The 12,812-nt window shown below is 44.5% G+C and overlaps 1 protein-coding gene across 2 annotated transcripts in view; it reads left to right on the top strand.

The window, feature by feature from the left end:
• rer1 (retention in endoplasmic reticulum sorting receptor 1) overlaps nt 1-12,812 on the top strand; it is a 29,534-nt gene that overhangs the window by 10,729 nt on the left and 5,993 nt on the right. Inside the window, exons 2-6 of one of the 2 annotated variants that reach the window (XM_067970237.1) lie at nt 1,119-1,157; nt 5,495-5,582; nt 6,460-6,564; nt 7,500-7,599; nt 12,460-12,538. In XM_067970237.1, coding sequence (XP_067826338.1) covers nt 5,502-5,582; nt 6,460-6,564; nt 7,500-7,599; nt 12,460-12,538 — 365 coding nt within the window. In that variant the 5' untranslated portion in view covers nt 1,119-1,157; nt 5,495-5,501. The remainder of the gene's footprint in view (nt 1-1,118; nt 1,158-5,494; nt 5,583-6,459; nt 6,565-7,499; nt 7,600-12,459; nt 12,539-12,812) is intronic. The other variant, XM_067970236.1, reaches the window with a different exon arrangement.

Raw genomic sequence — 12,812 nt, 5'->3', positions numbered from 1 at the left:
GGCACAGAAGGAAAGAACTTGCATTTATCTAATACCTTTCACCACTTCAGGACGCCCCAAAGCGGTTTACAGTCAATGAGGTACTTTTGAAGTGTAGTCACTGTTGAACCATCTGACTTGGAGGTGAGAGTGCTACCACTGAGCCAAGGCTGACAACTCCCTAAGTAGTCTTACACAAATTTAAGATTAAGAACAAAGGGAGAAGTTAAGGGAATTTTCTTTTACACACAGGGTTGTTAGGACATGAAATACCTTAAAAGAATTAGTGGTGGAAGCAGAATCTATTCGTGCTTTTAAAAGGGAACTAGATAAACATTTGGCAAAAAAGATCGAAAGGGTATTGGGAAAATGCAGTGGAATGGGAAAAAGTAGATAGTTCTTTCAGAGAACTGGTACAGACATGACAGGCTGAATGGCCCCCTTTTTGGGCTATAATTGTCTATGATCTAGGGGTTGGTACACAATTCATTAAAAGCTAGTAGACAGGTACAAAAAGCAATCAAAAAGGCTAATGGATGTTGGCCTTCATCTCAAGGGGGCTGGAGTACAAAGGGACGTGGGGTTTGTGCACCGTATAGCAGCAGTACGTGGGGTTTGTGCACCGTATAACAGCAGTGTGTGGGGTTTGTGCACCGTATAGCAGCAGTATGTGGGGTTTGTGCACCGTATAACAGCAGTGTGTGGGGTTTGTGCACCGTATAGCAGCAGTACGTGGGGTTTGTGCACCGTATAACAGCAGTGTGTGGGGTTTGTGCACCGTATAACAGCAGTGTGTGGGGTTTGTGCACCGTATAACAGCAGTACGTGGAGTTTGTGCACCGTATAACAGCAGCACGTGGAGTTTGTGCACCGTATAACAGCAGTACGTGGAGTTCGTGCACCGTATAACAGCAGTACGTGGAGTTCGTGCACCGTATAACAGCAGTACGTGGAGTTCGTGCACCATATAACAGCAGTATGTCAGGTTCATATGTTTAGTGTCTCCATTCCCTGCTGCACACTTAATCACCACTTTATCCAGCCTTTTTAGAATATGAAATGGTTGCTAAACAACAGTGACACACATCAGGTATGTTTGCAGGAGGGTGTGTAGAATAATAATTTCTGTTTGTTTTCAGACTGTGACTACTGAAGAAAGCTGGTCCAGTAGAATACAGGTTGATATCAGTGTTTTATTCTAATTTTGTATTTTCACAAACTCCCCTTCTCTCCAGCACAGATGTTTTAATCTGTTTTAAGTTATTCAAGTGAAATCACTGAAGTCAAGGTACTTTGGCCTCAACTTGATGCCCAATTAACGGACAAGCTTTTTGGATGTTTCAAGCAGTGCCCCTTTTGAACATTCAGCAATGTTTGTCGAACCTCCAGCCACATCATCTTTATTATTTTCTTTCCAGTGTTCTGAGAAGCTTGCATGAATTCACAGTGCGTCCGACTTAGCACATTGCCTGGAGCAATATAAATGTCTTTTAATCCAATTAAAAATCCACATCTGATGAAGGTTACACACCTGAAATACCCAAACCTGTCCTTTCTCTTTACCAATGCTGCTGTATTTCCAGCATTTCCTGTTTTTAAAAAAAAAATCAGTTGCCTTTCCATGCATTCTTAAAATTGATCATATAGGGGTTTAAACGGATTGTATGGGTCTTGCTGTCTTCTAAGCAGCATTTGGGATTATATAGGGCGTTTTACTCTTTGGTGTTTCCTTGCCAATCGAATGGAAGATTTACAGTTAGGAATATAGAAACAGGAATAGGCTATTCAGCCCCTTGATCCTGTACCGCCATTCAATTAGATCATGGCTGATCTGCATCTCAACTCCATTTAGCCACCTTGGTTCCGTAACCCTTAATACCCTTGCCTAACAAAATATATCAATCGCAGTTTTGAAGTTTTCAGTTGACCCCCAGCCTCAACAGCTTTTAGGGTGACAGAGTTCTAGATTTCCACTAATCTTTTGTGTGAAGAAGTGCTCTCTGACTTCACCCCTGAACGGCCTAGATTTAATTTTAAGGTTACGCCCCCTTGTTCTGGACTCCCCCACCAGAGGAAATAGTTTCTCTCTATCTACCCTATCAAACCATCTTAAACACCTCAATTAGATCACCCTTTAATCTCATATATTCAAGGGAATACTAGTCTATGCAATCTGGCTTTTAGCCCCGGTATAATTCTGGTGAATCTGTTGGGACTTGATTTGCTGCATTATGTGCCCTTGGTGTGCAGAGCCAATGCTACATACTGGATGGGGCTTGTGCTTTTTATAACTGTGTGGGCGATACAAGGCTTAGCTAATTATCCTATGGAGCTCCTTATCACAGTTGACACTGTGTGCCGGGTAATGTACGTTGTATAGCTGACAAGTTTTCAGAGCGAGTGTTCCATCTGTCGTGTCGCGTTGAGTTCATTAGCCGTTTTGTTGAATTTCTGCAAACATTGCCGAAATTTGTTCTGTCAGAACCGGAAATGCTGTGTTTTCAGCATGTGCTTTTTTTGTATCTTTTGTATAGTTTAATCCTTTCACATTTACTGATTGTGTGTCCTACTCTCCTGAAACACCCGTGTGTTATTTATAGTTGGGAATCTCTGTTCTTAAATTGTTGACAGTGTTACTTTTAAAGCAAATGATTGATGTCAGGAAATAACACTGTTCTGATCTTTTGCACTTTCTCCTCTCTTTCCCGTATCCGTCTCATGTCTCATTACTCGGGGAAAATGGGAAAATTGACCCTGGGGATATCCGCTTTTTCTTCCCCGTCCCAATCTCTCTAGCCGGCCCCCTTCCCTCTCTACTCTTCTGTCAGGCTGCTGGATGTTCTCCTAGATTCAGGGCAGTTTAGTTCTACCTCAGTAGAGCAGTGACAATTCCTCTCTTTCCCTCCCCCCCACCCCCCCCACCCCCTTTTGATCTGCTATTTTCTGTTTGTATGATTCGCACTGTCGCTGCTCCTCACAACCTTTTTTACAAGCCTTCCTTTCAGTTTGTTCGTTCTCTCACTCGAGCAGTATCTGACTCTGTTCTCTTTTTCAGTTAATGCATCTAATTCTCACTTCCCCAGGAGCCCTCTTTCTTGCCTGTCATTTTAGGTTGTTTTGTTCCCAGCTATTAACACTCTGTGCCCTGATTTTCCACATCTGAGAGAGAGAGAGAACTTGCATTCATATAGCGCCTTTCACAACCTCAGGACGTTTCAAAGTGCTTCACAGCCAATGAAGATCTTTTGAAGTGTAGTCACTGTTGTGATGTAGGAAACGCGGCAGCCAATTTGCGCACAGTAAGATCCCACAAACAGCAATGGGATAATGACCAGATAACCTGTTTTTGTGATGTTGGTTGAGAGATAAATATTGGCCAGGACACCAGGGAGAACTCCCCTGCTCTTCTTCAAATGGTGCTGTGCGATCTTTTACAGCCCCCTGAGAGGGCACACAACCTCCGTTTAACATCTCATCTGAAAGATGGCACCTCCGACAGTGCAGCATTCCCTCAGTACTGCACTGAAGTGTTAGCCTTGAACCTACAACCGTCCGACTCAGGCGTGAGTGCTATCACTGAGCCACGGCTGACACCTAGGAAGAATGGAAGACTGAGGGAAGTGAGGATGAGTTAGGGTAGGAGATAGTATGATTGATTTCAAGTTTTGCTACCACTGGACCAAGGCTGGCACCCTTTTGATTAATACTTGGGCATCAATTGCTTGCTCCATGTTGTGAATGTGGTTACCTGTGCCTGTCCAGTTCCCTTCCTGTTTCCCTACCTGTCACATTATGGACTTGTTCCTGCCCCTAATTCTCCATTTTTTTTTGGCTTTAAATGCTGCCCTGGGTTCAAGTCCCTGCTGCAGCCTGTTCCCTGAAAAGAAGAAAATAACATTCTTTGACAACCCCGATCCATTTCTTTCTCGCAGCAATGAACTGCGGCTAATTTAGCACAAATTAATGATTTCGCTCCGAGACCGCAGAATGGTTGGTGTGGGAAACTGAACGTGCCTCACCAGTGCAGGAGCGGGTGCTTTGATGAGATTAAGGCCCGTGGCACATTGCTGGGGTAGAGGTTACCTGTCCTAATATCTCCTTATGTGCCTCGATGTCAAATTTTGTTTGATAATCGCTCCTGTGAAGCACCTTGGGTCGTTTTACTACGCTAAAGGCACTGTACAAATGCAAGTTGTTGTTGATAAATAGCTAAACCGCCCTCCCTCCTATGAAACCAGCACAGACCCTTTAGCTGACCAATGCTGCTGTATTGCTGAACTCCTTCAATTGTGTTTCCTCAGATGAAATCTGATCGTTCTTTGGCCAAGCAGTACTGTGCATTTGGCAAAAAAAGGCGTGCTGTCTCCCCATGAACTCTCAGCGCGGGCACATGACAATGTAACCTCGTACGATCTTGTCAGCATAAAATCTCCCATAGTTTGCGCTTTCTGAGCAGTCCCTGATCCGGAGCTCCAGCCGGATCAGCATGCAGGCAGGCTGTAAAAATTCAAACAAGTACACCGTAATATTTTATCTGGTTTGAATGAGTCTGGCATAACATAGCAAACCTCTGATAAAAGGAATTGATTTAATTGTTCGTGTTATAAAGCGACTACTGTAAAATCAGGTGCATTTGTGCATAAAAATCAATTTTACATCAGGTGACATTTTGGTAAAAATCCGGCATCACACCTTTTTATTTGTTCTTGGGATGGGGCAACACTGGCAATAAACACATGTATTGTCCATCCCTAGTTGCCCTGAGGGCATTAAGTGCCAATGCCTGGCACTGGGGACTCATGTAGGCCAGACTGGGGTGTCACGTAGGCCAGACCGGATAGGGGTGGCAGGTGGCAGGTTCCCTTCCCTTCAGGGCATTAGTGAACCCGTTGGGTTTTCACTGCAATCCAGCAGTTTTCATGGTAATTTTTTCTAGCGCCAGCCCACAGATTTTATTGAATTCAATTTTATAACTTGTCAGGGTGAGATTTGAACTCGTGACCTCTGGGTTGCTAGTCCAGTATCATAACCACTTTGCTATTGTACCCCCTACAACTTTAATCAGGAGGAGTAGGAGTGGGGTGGGGTCGGAGTTGGTAGTGCTTTCTGTTCAGGGTGATGAAACAACACCTTATGTTTCACAGATGTTATATAAATTCATCAAGGAGCTTCACAGTACGGCGTCAAACCCAAACAGGAGTAGCATAGAAGATTAGGCGAGGAGACTGACAGTATAGTTGAAGAGGTGGGTTTTAAGGAGGTTTTTGAAGATGGAGAAAGATGTAACTTGATGAGAAGTTCCACACTGTGGGGACAAGATGGTTGAAGGTTCTGCCACTGATAGATTGGGGGATTTGCACAGTTGACCAGAGTTGAAGGAGAGGACAGTGAGGGCAGGTATGTGGGGCTGGAGGAGATTGCAGCGGTCGGGAGAGGCAAGGGTAATGTGGTATAATCTGTTCATGAGAAATAAAGTGTCTAGCGCCTCTCAAAATCTATTCTGTTTTTCTATTAGAAACAGTATGTCAGAAGGTGACAGCAGCGGAGATGCCATTCATGGGAAACCATCAGCAGTCGGCAGATTTTTTACACAGATCGGACAGGTAAGACATCATCCGCTCTCCCTTCCTCCCCTCTTTCTCCCCCCCCCCCCCCCCCCCACTTGCATCGTAACAGGGTTGATCAACGATCATTTAACCTCCAAAATCACGGTGGAGTATTGCTGTCTCTGTGGGAAGCCGTTTCTGCTCCTGTTTCTCTTTAGTTATATATGAACAATGACAGACAGGAAAAGACCCTCTGGTCCATCCAGCATGTCTCCCACAATCGTGATACCTTGTGCATCACAATATATATACTTCCCACCCCACACCATTATAGTTAATTATTGAATGAGGGGGAACACTACAGTCATCCAGTTTAAGAATGTTGATCCAGTAGGCGCCCAACTGAAACGGGACTAAAATGAATGCGCACTATTGATCTGTAAGTGGGGTGATCCTGTTGCTAGTGCTGGTTCGGAGAAAGCATTTATTTTTTGTACCTCCCTTCCTGTTCCGAGGGCACTGATTCACGCTGGGGTACGTTTCCACGGTGACCTAGCTGTCCTGGGGCCCATGTGACCACTCTTTGTGTTGGAGGAGGGCATGGATCTCACAGCCAGTCCTGATCAAGCCCTTACCTGGCGTCTACACAGGCAGCTTTCAGCAGCAGTCCCTGCATAGCATTCAGGAGTGAGAACCCTGGATGATTATCACCCATGTCCCCTCCGCGGCCCAGGACCCCCCGAGACCCGTTGTAGCACCTCAGCTGCTGCTCTGGGCTGAGATCAACTAACTCCGCACCTTCCTGATCTGAATGTCGCTCCCAGACAGGATGCTGCATTAATCAGGTGATTGGGGTGATCCAACCTGTTAAATTAAAGGAAAAAAATCAACAAATAAATAAATGCTCAAATCTTAAATATTCTTTTGTTTTTAGGTCTACCAGTCCTTCTTAGACAAGTCCACACCCTACGGCATTATACGATGGATTGTAACATTTGTCTTTGGTGCAGTCTACATGATTAGAGTTTATATCCTGCAGGTGAGTTTGCTGTTTCATATGACCAGTAACAATGCAATGAAGCCTGTTAATCTCACCATAAAAATATTGCAACGGCACAGATTCTAGACTTGGCTTTCGCCAGAAAACTGAGGGATAAACCCCTGCAAAAACATTTTTTTTTCTTTTTTCTGAAGAGATTTTCAAGGTGGTCTACAGTATGGGGCAATGGGTTGGACACTGCCCTTTCACCCTTGTGCCCTGGATTGAAATCCAGACCAGACTGATGGGTGAGTCTCCTCGGCCTGATGTATAAGGATCTCATTTCCTATCAACTATCACCTGAACTGAGTGCAGCGTTGGCAAAAGCCAGTGATGCAAATCAGTTACCCTTGTGTTTTGCGAGATGCCATGAGCACCAATGAATCCTTATTGAATGGAAGTTGTGGCAAATGTAATTGTAGTCGAGGCTGGTTTTAGATCCAATAACGTGTCCGGTTGCTGGCAGGCATTCTATTTGCTCCTCCACTCCTTGTTTTCTCTCCTGAGCAAGCTGACTCTTCTGGCGTACAGTTCCATGGGTGTTGTCTGCCCTCTAGGACCCTGTCCAAGTGTCGCTCTTCATGTGAAAATCCAGACATTCGGTGTGGACTAGGTGGATCCTCATAGTCAAATTCACCTGAAGTCCACCTGCAGCAGCAGTTCGTGAATAACAATCAGGAGCAAGAACTCTGGCTGGCTGATTTGTCTTGCTTTTTCCCCCCCTCTGTAGCCTGGGGCACTAAGGCTCACTGACTCTTCCCTACCCGAGGTCAACTCACTCAGCACAGACCAGGGATCACACCTGGGACCTTCCTGGTCCCCATGCCTGCTTGTCATAGGAAGGATCAAAGATGCCAAAAATGGACAGTAACTCTCCTATTTAACTTTTTTTGTCTGTGCCTACGATGCTAATTTGTGGTGTTTGTCTTGTTCAGGGATGGTACATTGTGACGTACGCCTTGGGGATTTACCACCTGAACCTCTTCATTGCTTTCCTGTCCCCAAAAGTCGACCCTTCACTAATGGAAGATTCAGGTACCGAGACTTCAATAGATTTGTGCGAGTGAGGATTTGACATGTAATTAATTTGCAGAATTCCAGCACTTCGTATGAGATTTGATTCCTTTTGTTTAAGAGAAGAGTGATCAGAAATGTTACTCGTTGAATTATGAAAAGAGACTCACCGAACTCTATTTGTATTTGTTGTGGAGAATGGATTAAGAGAGGGGACATAATCCAGTGATGGGAGAACAGGATAATGCAGATACAAGCAGGCTGTGTAACTCTGACTGTGAGTAGCGAACTAGAGGACAGAATTAACAAACTTCAAGCGATCTGGAGATTAGAAGGAATTATTTCTACCACAGAGTTGGGGATCCGTAGAACAGGATCCCAGATAAAGCGGCTAATGCTGGGTCTAATAACTGTAAACAATTTTACAACACCAAGTTATAGTCCAGCAATTTTATTTTAAATTCACAAGCTTTCGGAGATTTCCTCCTTCCTCAGGCAAATGTTTCAAGAGCTCCTTGAAGCCTACGCATTTATACATATAGAACAATACATGGTGTTTACAGACTGCCCCTGCAACTGCCCGTTGCCAAGGCAATCACCGTGTTCAGACAGAGAGGTGTCACCTGCAGAACCCCCGAATACACATTCAACAAAAAAAAAATGTGTATTCGGGGGTTCTGCAGGTGACACCTCTCTGTCTGAACACGGTGATTGCCTTGGCAACGGGCAGTTGCAGGGGCAGTCTGTAAACACCATGTATTGTTCTATATGTATAAATGCGTAGGCTTCAAGGAGCTCTTGAAACATTTGCCTGAGGAAGGAGGAAATCTCCGAAAGCTTGTGAATTTAAAATAAAATTGCTGGACTATAACTTGGTGTTGTAAAATTGTTTACAATTGTCAACCCCAGTCCATCACCGGCATCTCCACATCGGGTCTAATAACACCAGTTAAAGACAATTGTGTCCAGGCTGTGCCAATGTCACTGATTCATAATGCATGGGTATCTCTCAGCTTAGTGTATAACTGGGTCCTCTCAACCATCGGCTTTAGAAAACCTCCCAAATATATCTGGTGTTGCTGCTAGCTGTACATAACCCAGGTGACAGGATCCAGTGCCACTTGGCACTATATAAAAGCCGGTTAATGAGCCAGTGGAATTGGATTGAGCGTTCTAAGGATAAATAGAGAGGGCGGTAGTTGAATGATGGTCCCTGAGCTGCCTCAACCCTGGAAAAATGTCAAAGAAAGGAACGGGTCCAGAATGTGGGATTTAAGATTAGATCGACATCATGGGGGATTCCTTGATTTACTTTTGAGGAGGCAGATAAAAAAAATCTTTGCTGGATTTTTCATCGGAGAATTAGATGGATCGGCTAGATTCCATTATGTGTGAGGAAGGAACGGGTTTAATGAGCTGAAGACGCACAGCAGGTCCGTCAGCCTTCATGGAGAGGGCGGACAGTCGACGTTTGGGGGTGCGTGCCCTTTGGGAGTGCAGAGATGGACAGACATGTTAATATGATCGGAAAAAGGGGGGAATATGTATTTTTTTTTAAGAAGTAAACAGTGAGGAAACGTCAGTGGAATGATGCAAGAGATCACTTCAGTCAGAAAGTAAGAAATAAAAGACATTGGGGAAATAAAGGATGTGCAGATAACTGAGGAAGTGAGTTCTGAGGAAATGGGAGAAATGGAAAACCTGGGGATTCAGGAAATTAAAACCAGGTTGAAAATGAGTATACAACTAAAGTAATAATTACTGTCCGCACCTTATTTTTCAGTTTTGTAGGAGGGTCCCCACACACGAAACATTGTCTGTCTGTCCTCTCTACAGCTGCTGATTGACCTGTTTTGTGCATCGCCTCGTTTTGTTTTTGTTTCAAATTTTCAGCATCTGCAGTATTTCGCTTTTAATTAATGAGCTGAATAGCCTTTTCTTGTTTCGTGCTTTGTTATCATTGATTGTTCCAGCACTGAAACAGGCCATTCAGCCCATCTAGTCTGTGCCAGTGTTTTTTCTCCACATGAGGCACCTAGACTAATCCCACTCTTGCTCCCCATACCCTTTTAACATTCCTTTTTATCAAGCGATTATCTACGTCCATTTTAAAAGAATTCCTGGATTCTTCTTCAACAAGAGAATTCCACGTGCTGAGCACCCTCCAAAGAAATTTTTGCAACCCCTGCCTCCCCCCTTCAATCACCAAACATTGAGGCCATGGCACAGGTGCAAAGTGTGGGTGTGTTTTAGTGAGATCTGTACGTGTTATGTGACATGCTCATTTTTGTTTTGTCCCAAAAAGTGTCTTTAATTTAACCCGGCTTCACTATCTTTTAATGTTTCGTACTCCGGGGGGGAACGGTGAGGCTGAACATCCATCAGTGTTAGGTGCCCAAGTTGGCTCCCTCAAGCGTTGTTACAATGATTCTGGGAGATGGGGGAGTGGTGTTAAAGCTTGACCCCATGGCCTCGGAGCGGCTCTGTCCTGTAATTTCCCAGCGGGCTGCCCATCCCTGTTACGGCGAGTCAGGAGATCCATGCCTCCTGCACGTCCAACAATTCTCTTGGCTACCCAGGAATATTAGGGAGGTGGGGAGTTTGCCATCTTTATGTTGACACCATGCCTGCTGCAGGTGGCAGGTTGTCATTGGGAAAATGCTTTTAATGGTTTGCCGCTGTTCGTGTGCACCAGTGAATTGCTGTCTCCTCCATGTGTGGGTAATAATTACAGCTGCAAAAAGAAATGTCAAATTTAATCAATGAAGCCTTTTGCAAAAGGAGCTTTACTTCTTTGACTTATCTGGTGCTGTGAATGTGTAGCAATTACACTGCAGGGTGCTCCCCATGGATCTACAGCTCATGTACTAGGGAAAAGGCAATTATTAATGCAGCTGGATTTTTTTTTAATTCACTCTTCATTTGTATATGTTTCCACCTGACACTGTCCTTCGGACTGATAGTCAGCGTTTAGCCTCCTGAGTGCAAAGTGGAAATTTGTGTGCACAAGACTAAGGGTTCATCTGATGCCACTGTCTGTTGTTGGAATACTGTGTACTGTTCTGGTCACCCTATTATAGAAAGGATATTATTAAACTAGAAAGAGTGCAGAAAAGATTTACTAGGATGCTACCCGGACTTGATGGTTTGACTTATAGGGAGAGGTTAGACAGACTGGGACTTTTTTCCCTGGAGAGTAGGAGGTTAAGGGGTGATCTTATAGAAGTCTATAAAATAATGAGGGGCATAGATAAGGTAGATAGTCAAAATCTTTTCCCAAAGGTAGGGGAGTCTATAACGAGGGGACATAGATTTAAGGTGAGAGGGGAGAGATACAAAAGGGTCCAGAGGGGCAATTTTTTCACTCAAAGGGTGGTGAGTGTCTGGAACGAGCTGCCAGAGGCAGTCGTAGAGGCGGGTACAATTTTGTCTTTTAAAAAGCATTTGGACAGTTACATGGGTAAGATGGGTATAGAGGGATATGGGCCAAGTGCAGGCAATTGGGACTAGCTTAGTGGTATAAACTGGGCGACATGGACATGTTGGGCCGAAGGGCCTGTTTCCATGTTGTAAACTTCTATGATTCTATGATTCTATCTTCCAAGGGTACCAGAACCCCTCTGGTCATGCTTTGTGTTTGAGCCTTGACTTTGATCTATGTGATCATAGTGGTGATCACAGCCGAGCCCGATCCTGTTCTTGCATCTACAGGTTCCAGCCAGCACGGACCACTGGGCAGTGATAGACACTCCTCTGTCCACCATGCTAGTGCAAAAAATGCAACTGGATTAGTCAGATATAAACTACCCTTCACAAATGCACGCTGACTCTTTGGTCAGCTCATACTTGTCCAAGTGCTCAGTCACTCTGCCCCTGATGACAGATTCCAGTAAAGTCAGTTGGTGACTTTACCCACTGGAATTTGAGTGTAGATCTCATGAGTAGGAGCACAGCTGAGAATAAAATCTTGTTTGTAGCTGATACTTTTTCTAGGGCTGTAAAAATCTACAAAACTACTCATTTATCATTTTTTTAAAAATCAAAGAGTACACGGTGAGTTATAAATAGAATATCTCCTGAGCAGCAGTGTGATTCGATAATCACTAGCACGGGTAATGTCACACACGGTGAGACAGTGTCAGTCTCAGGATTCCACTGTCACCCACCCGAGAAGTGTTTTGAAGAGAAACATTTTTGCAAAGTAACCACAACTCCAATTACCATGTCTTAAATTGTGGCTGGAATGGATCCATGATATTATAAAACCATAACATTAAAGATTTGGAGCCTCCCCAACCACAAAAAATAAAATTAAAGAGGAAGAAACATTAAACTACAGGGTACAATCCACTCTCCGTTGTCAGCTGTGGCTCAGTGGGCAGCACTCTTGCCTCTGAGTCAGTAGGTTGTGGGTTTAAGTCACACTCCAGAGACTTGAACACGTAATCTGGGCTGACACTCCCAGTGCAGTACTGAGAGAGTGCTGCACTGTCGGAGGTGCCGACTTTGAGGTGAGATGTTAAACTGAGGCCCCCATCCGTCCCCTCGGGTGGACGTAAAAGATCTCATGGCACTATTTCGAAGAAGAGCTGGGGAGCTCTCCCCAGTATCCTGGCCAATATTTATCCCTCAAACAACACCTAATAAACACAGATTATCTGGTCATTTATCTCATTGCTGTTTGTGGGACCTTGCTGTGTGCAAATTGGTGCAAATTTTCGAAATTACAACTACAATTCAAAAGTACTTCATTGGCTGTAAAGCACTTTGGGACATCCTGAGGTCATGAATGCAAGTCTGTCTTTCTTTCTCCGAGGCGGCTGCTGCTGGTAAATGTTAATGTTGTTTCTCTTTTTCCCCCCCCCCCCTCCCCCCACCAAGATGATGGACCTGCGTTACCGACGAAGCAGAACGAGGAGTTTAGACCCTTTATAAGAAGACTGCCAGAGTTCAAGTTCTGGTGAGTGAATTGGAGTCGAGAACAATTGTCCTCCACAGTGATAGCACCACCAAATCCAACTCTGTATTGCTGGTCCCGGCTTTACACCGTCCTGTCCCTCTGCTTTTCTGCATGCCTATTAGAGACCAATTTGGAAAATGGAGGCCTGGTCCTCGACCTCTTCCAGTGAGCCAAGAAGAGAGTATAGGCAGAGGGCAGTATAGGGTTTTTAAAAATATTTTTGTATGTGGTGGGTCTGGCAATTGACAGATAGCCAGAGCCGCACAGGAGTGTG

The sequence above is a fragment of the Heptranchias perlo genome, chromosome 32 (assembly GCF_035084215.1).
Source record: "Heptranchias perlo isolate sHepPer1 chromosome 32, sHepPer1.hap1, whole genome shotgun sequence".
Taxonomy (NCBI): domain Eukaryota; kingdom Metazoa; phylum Chordata; class Chondrichthyes; order Hexanchiformes; family Hexanchidae; genus Heptranchias; species Heptranchias perlo.
Note: the sequence above shows the minus strand (reverse complement) of the source record. Positions and strands in the feature narration are given on the sequence as shown.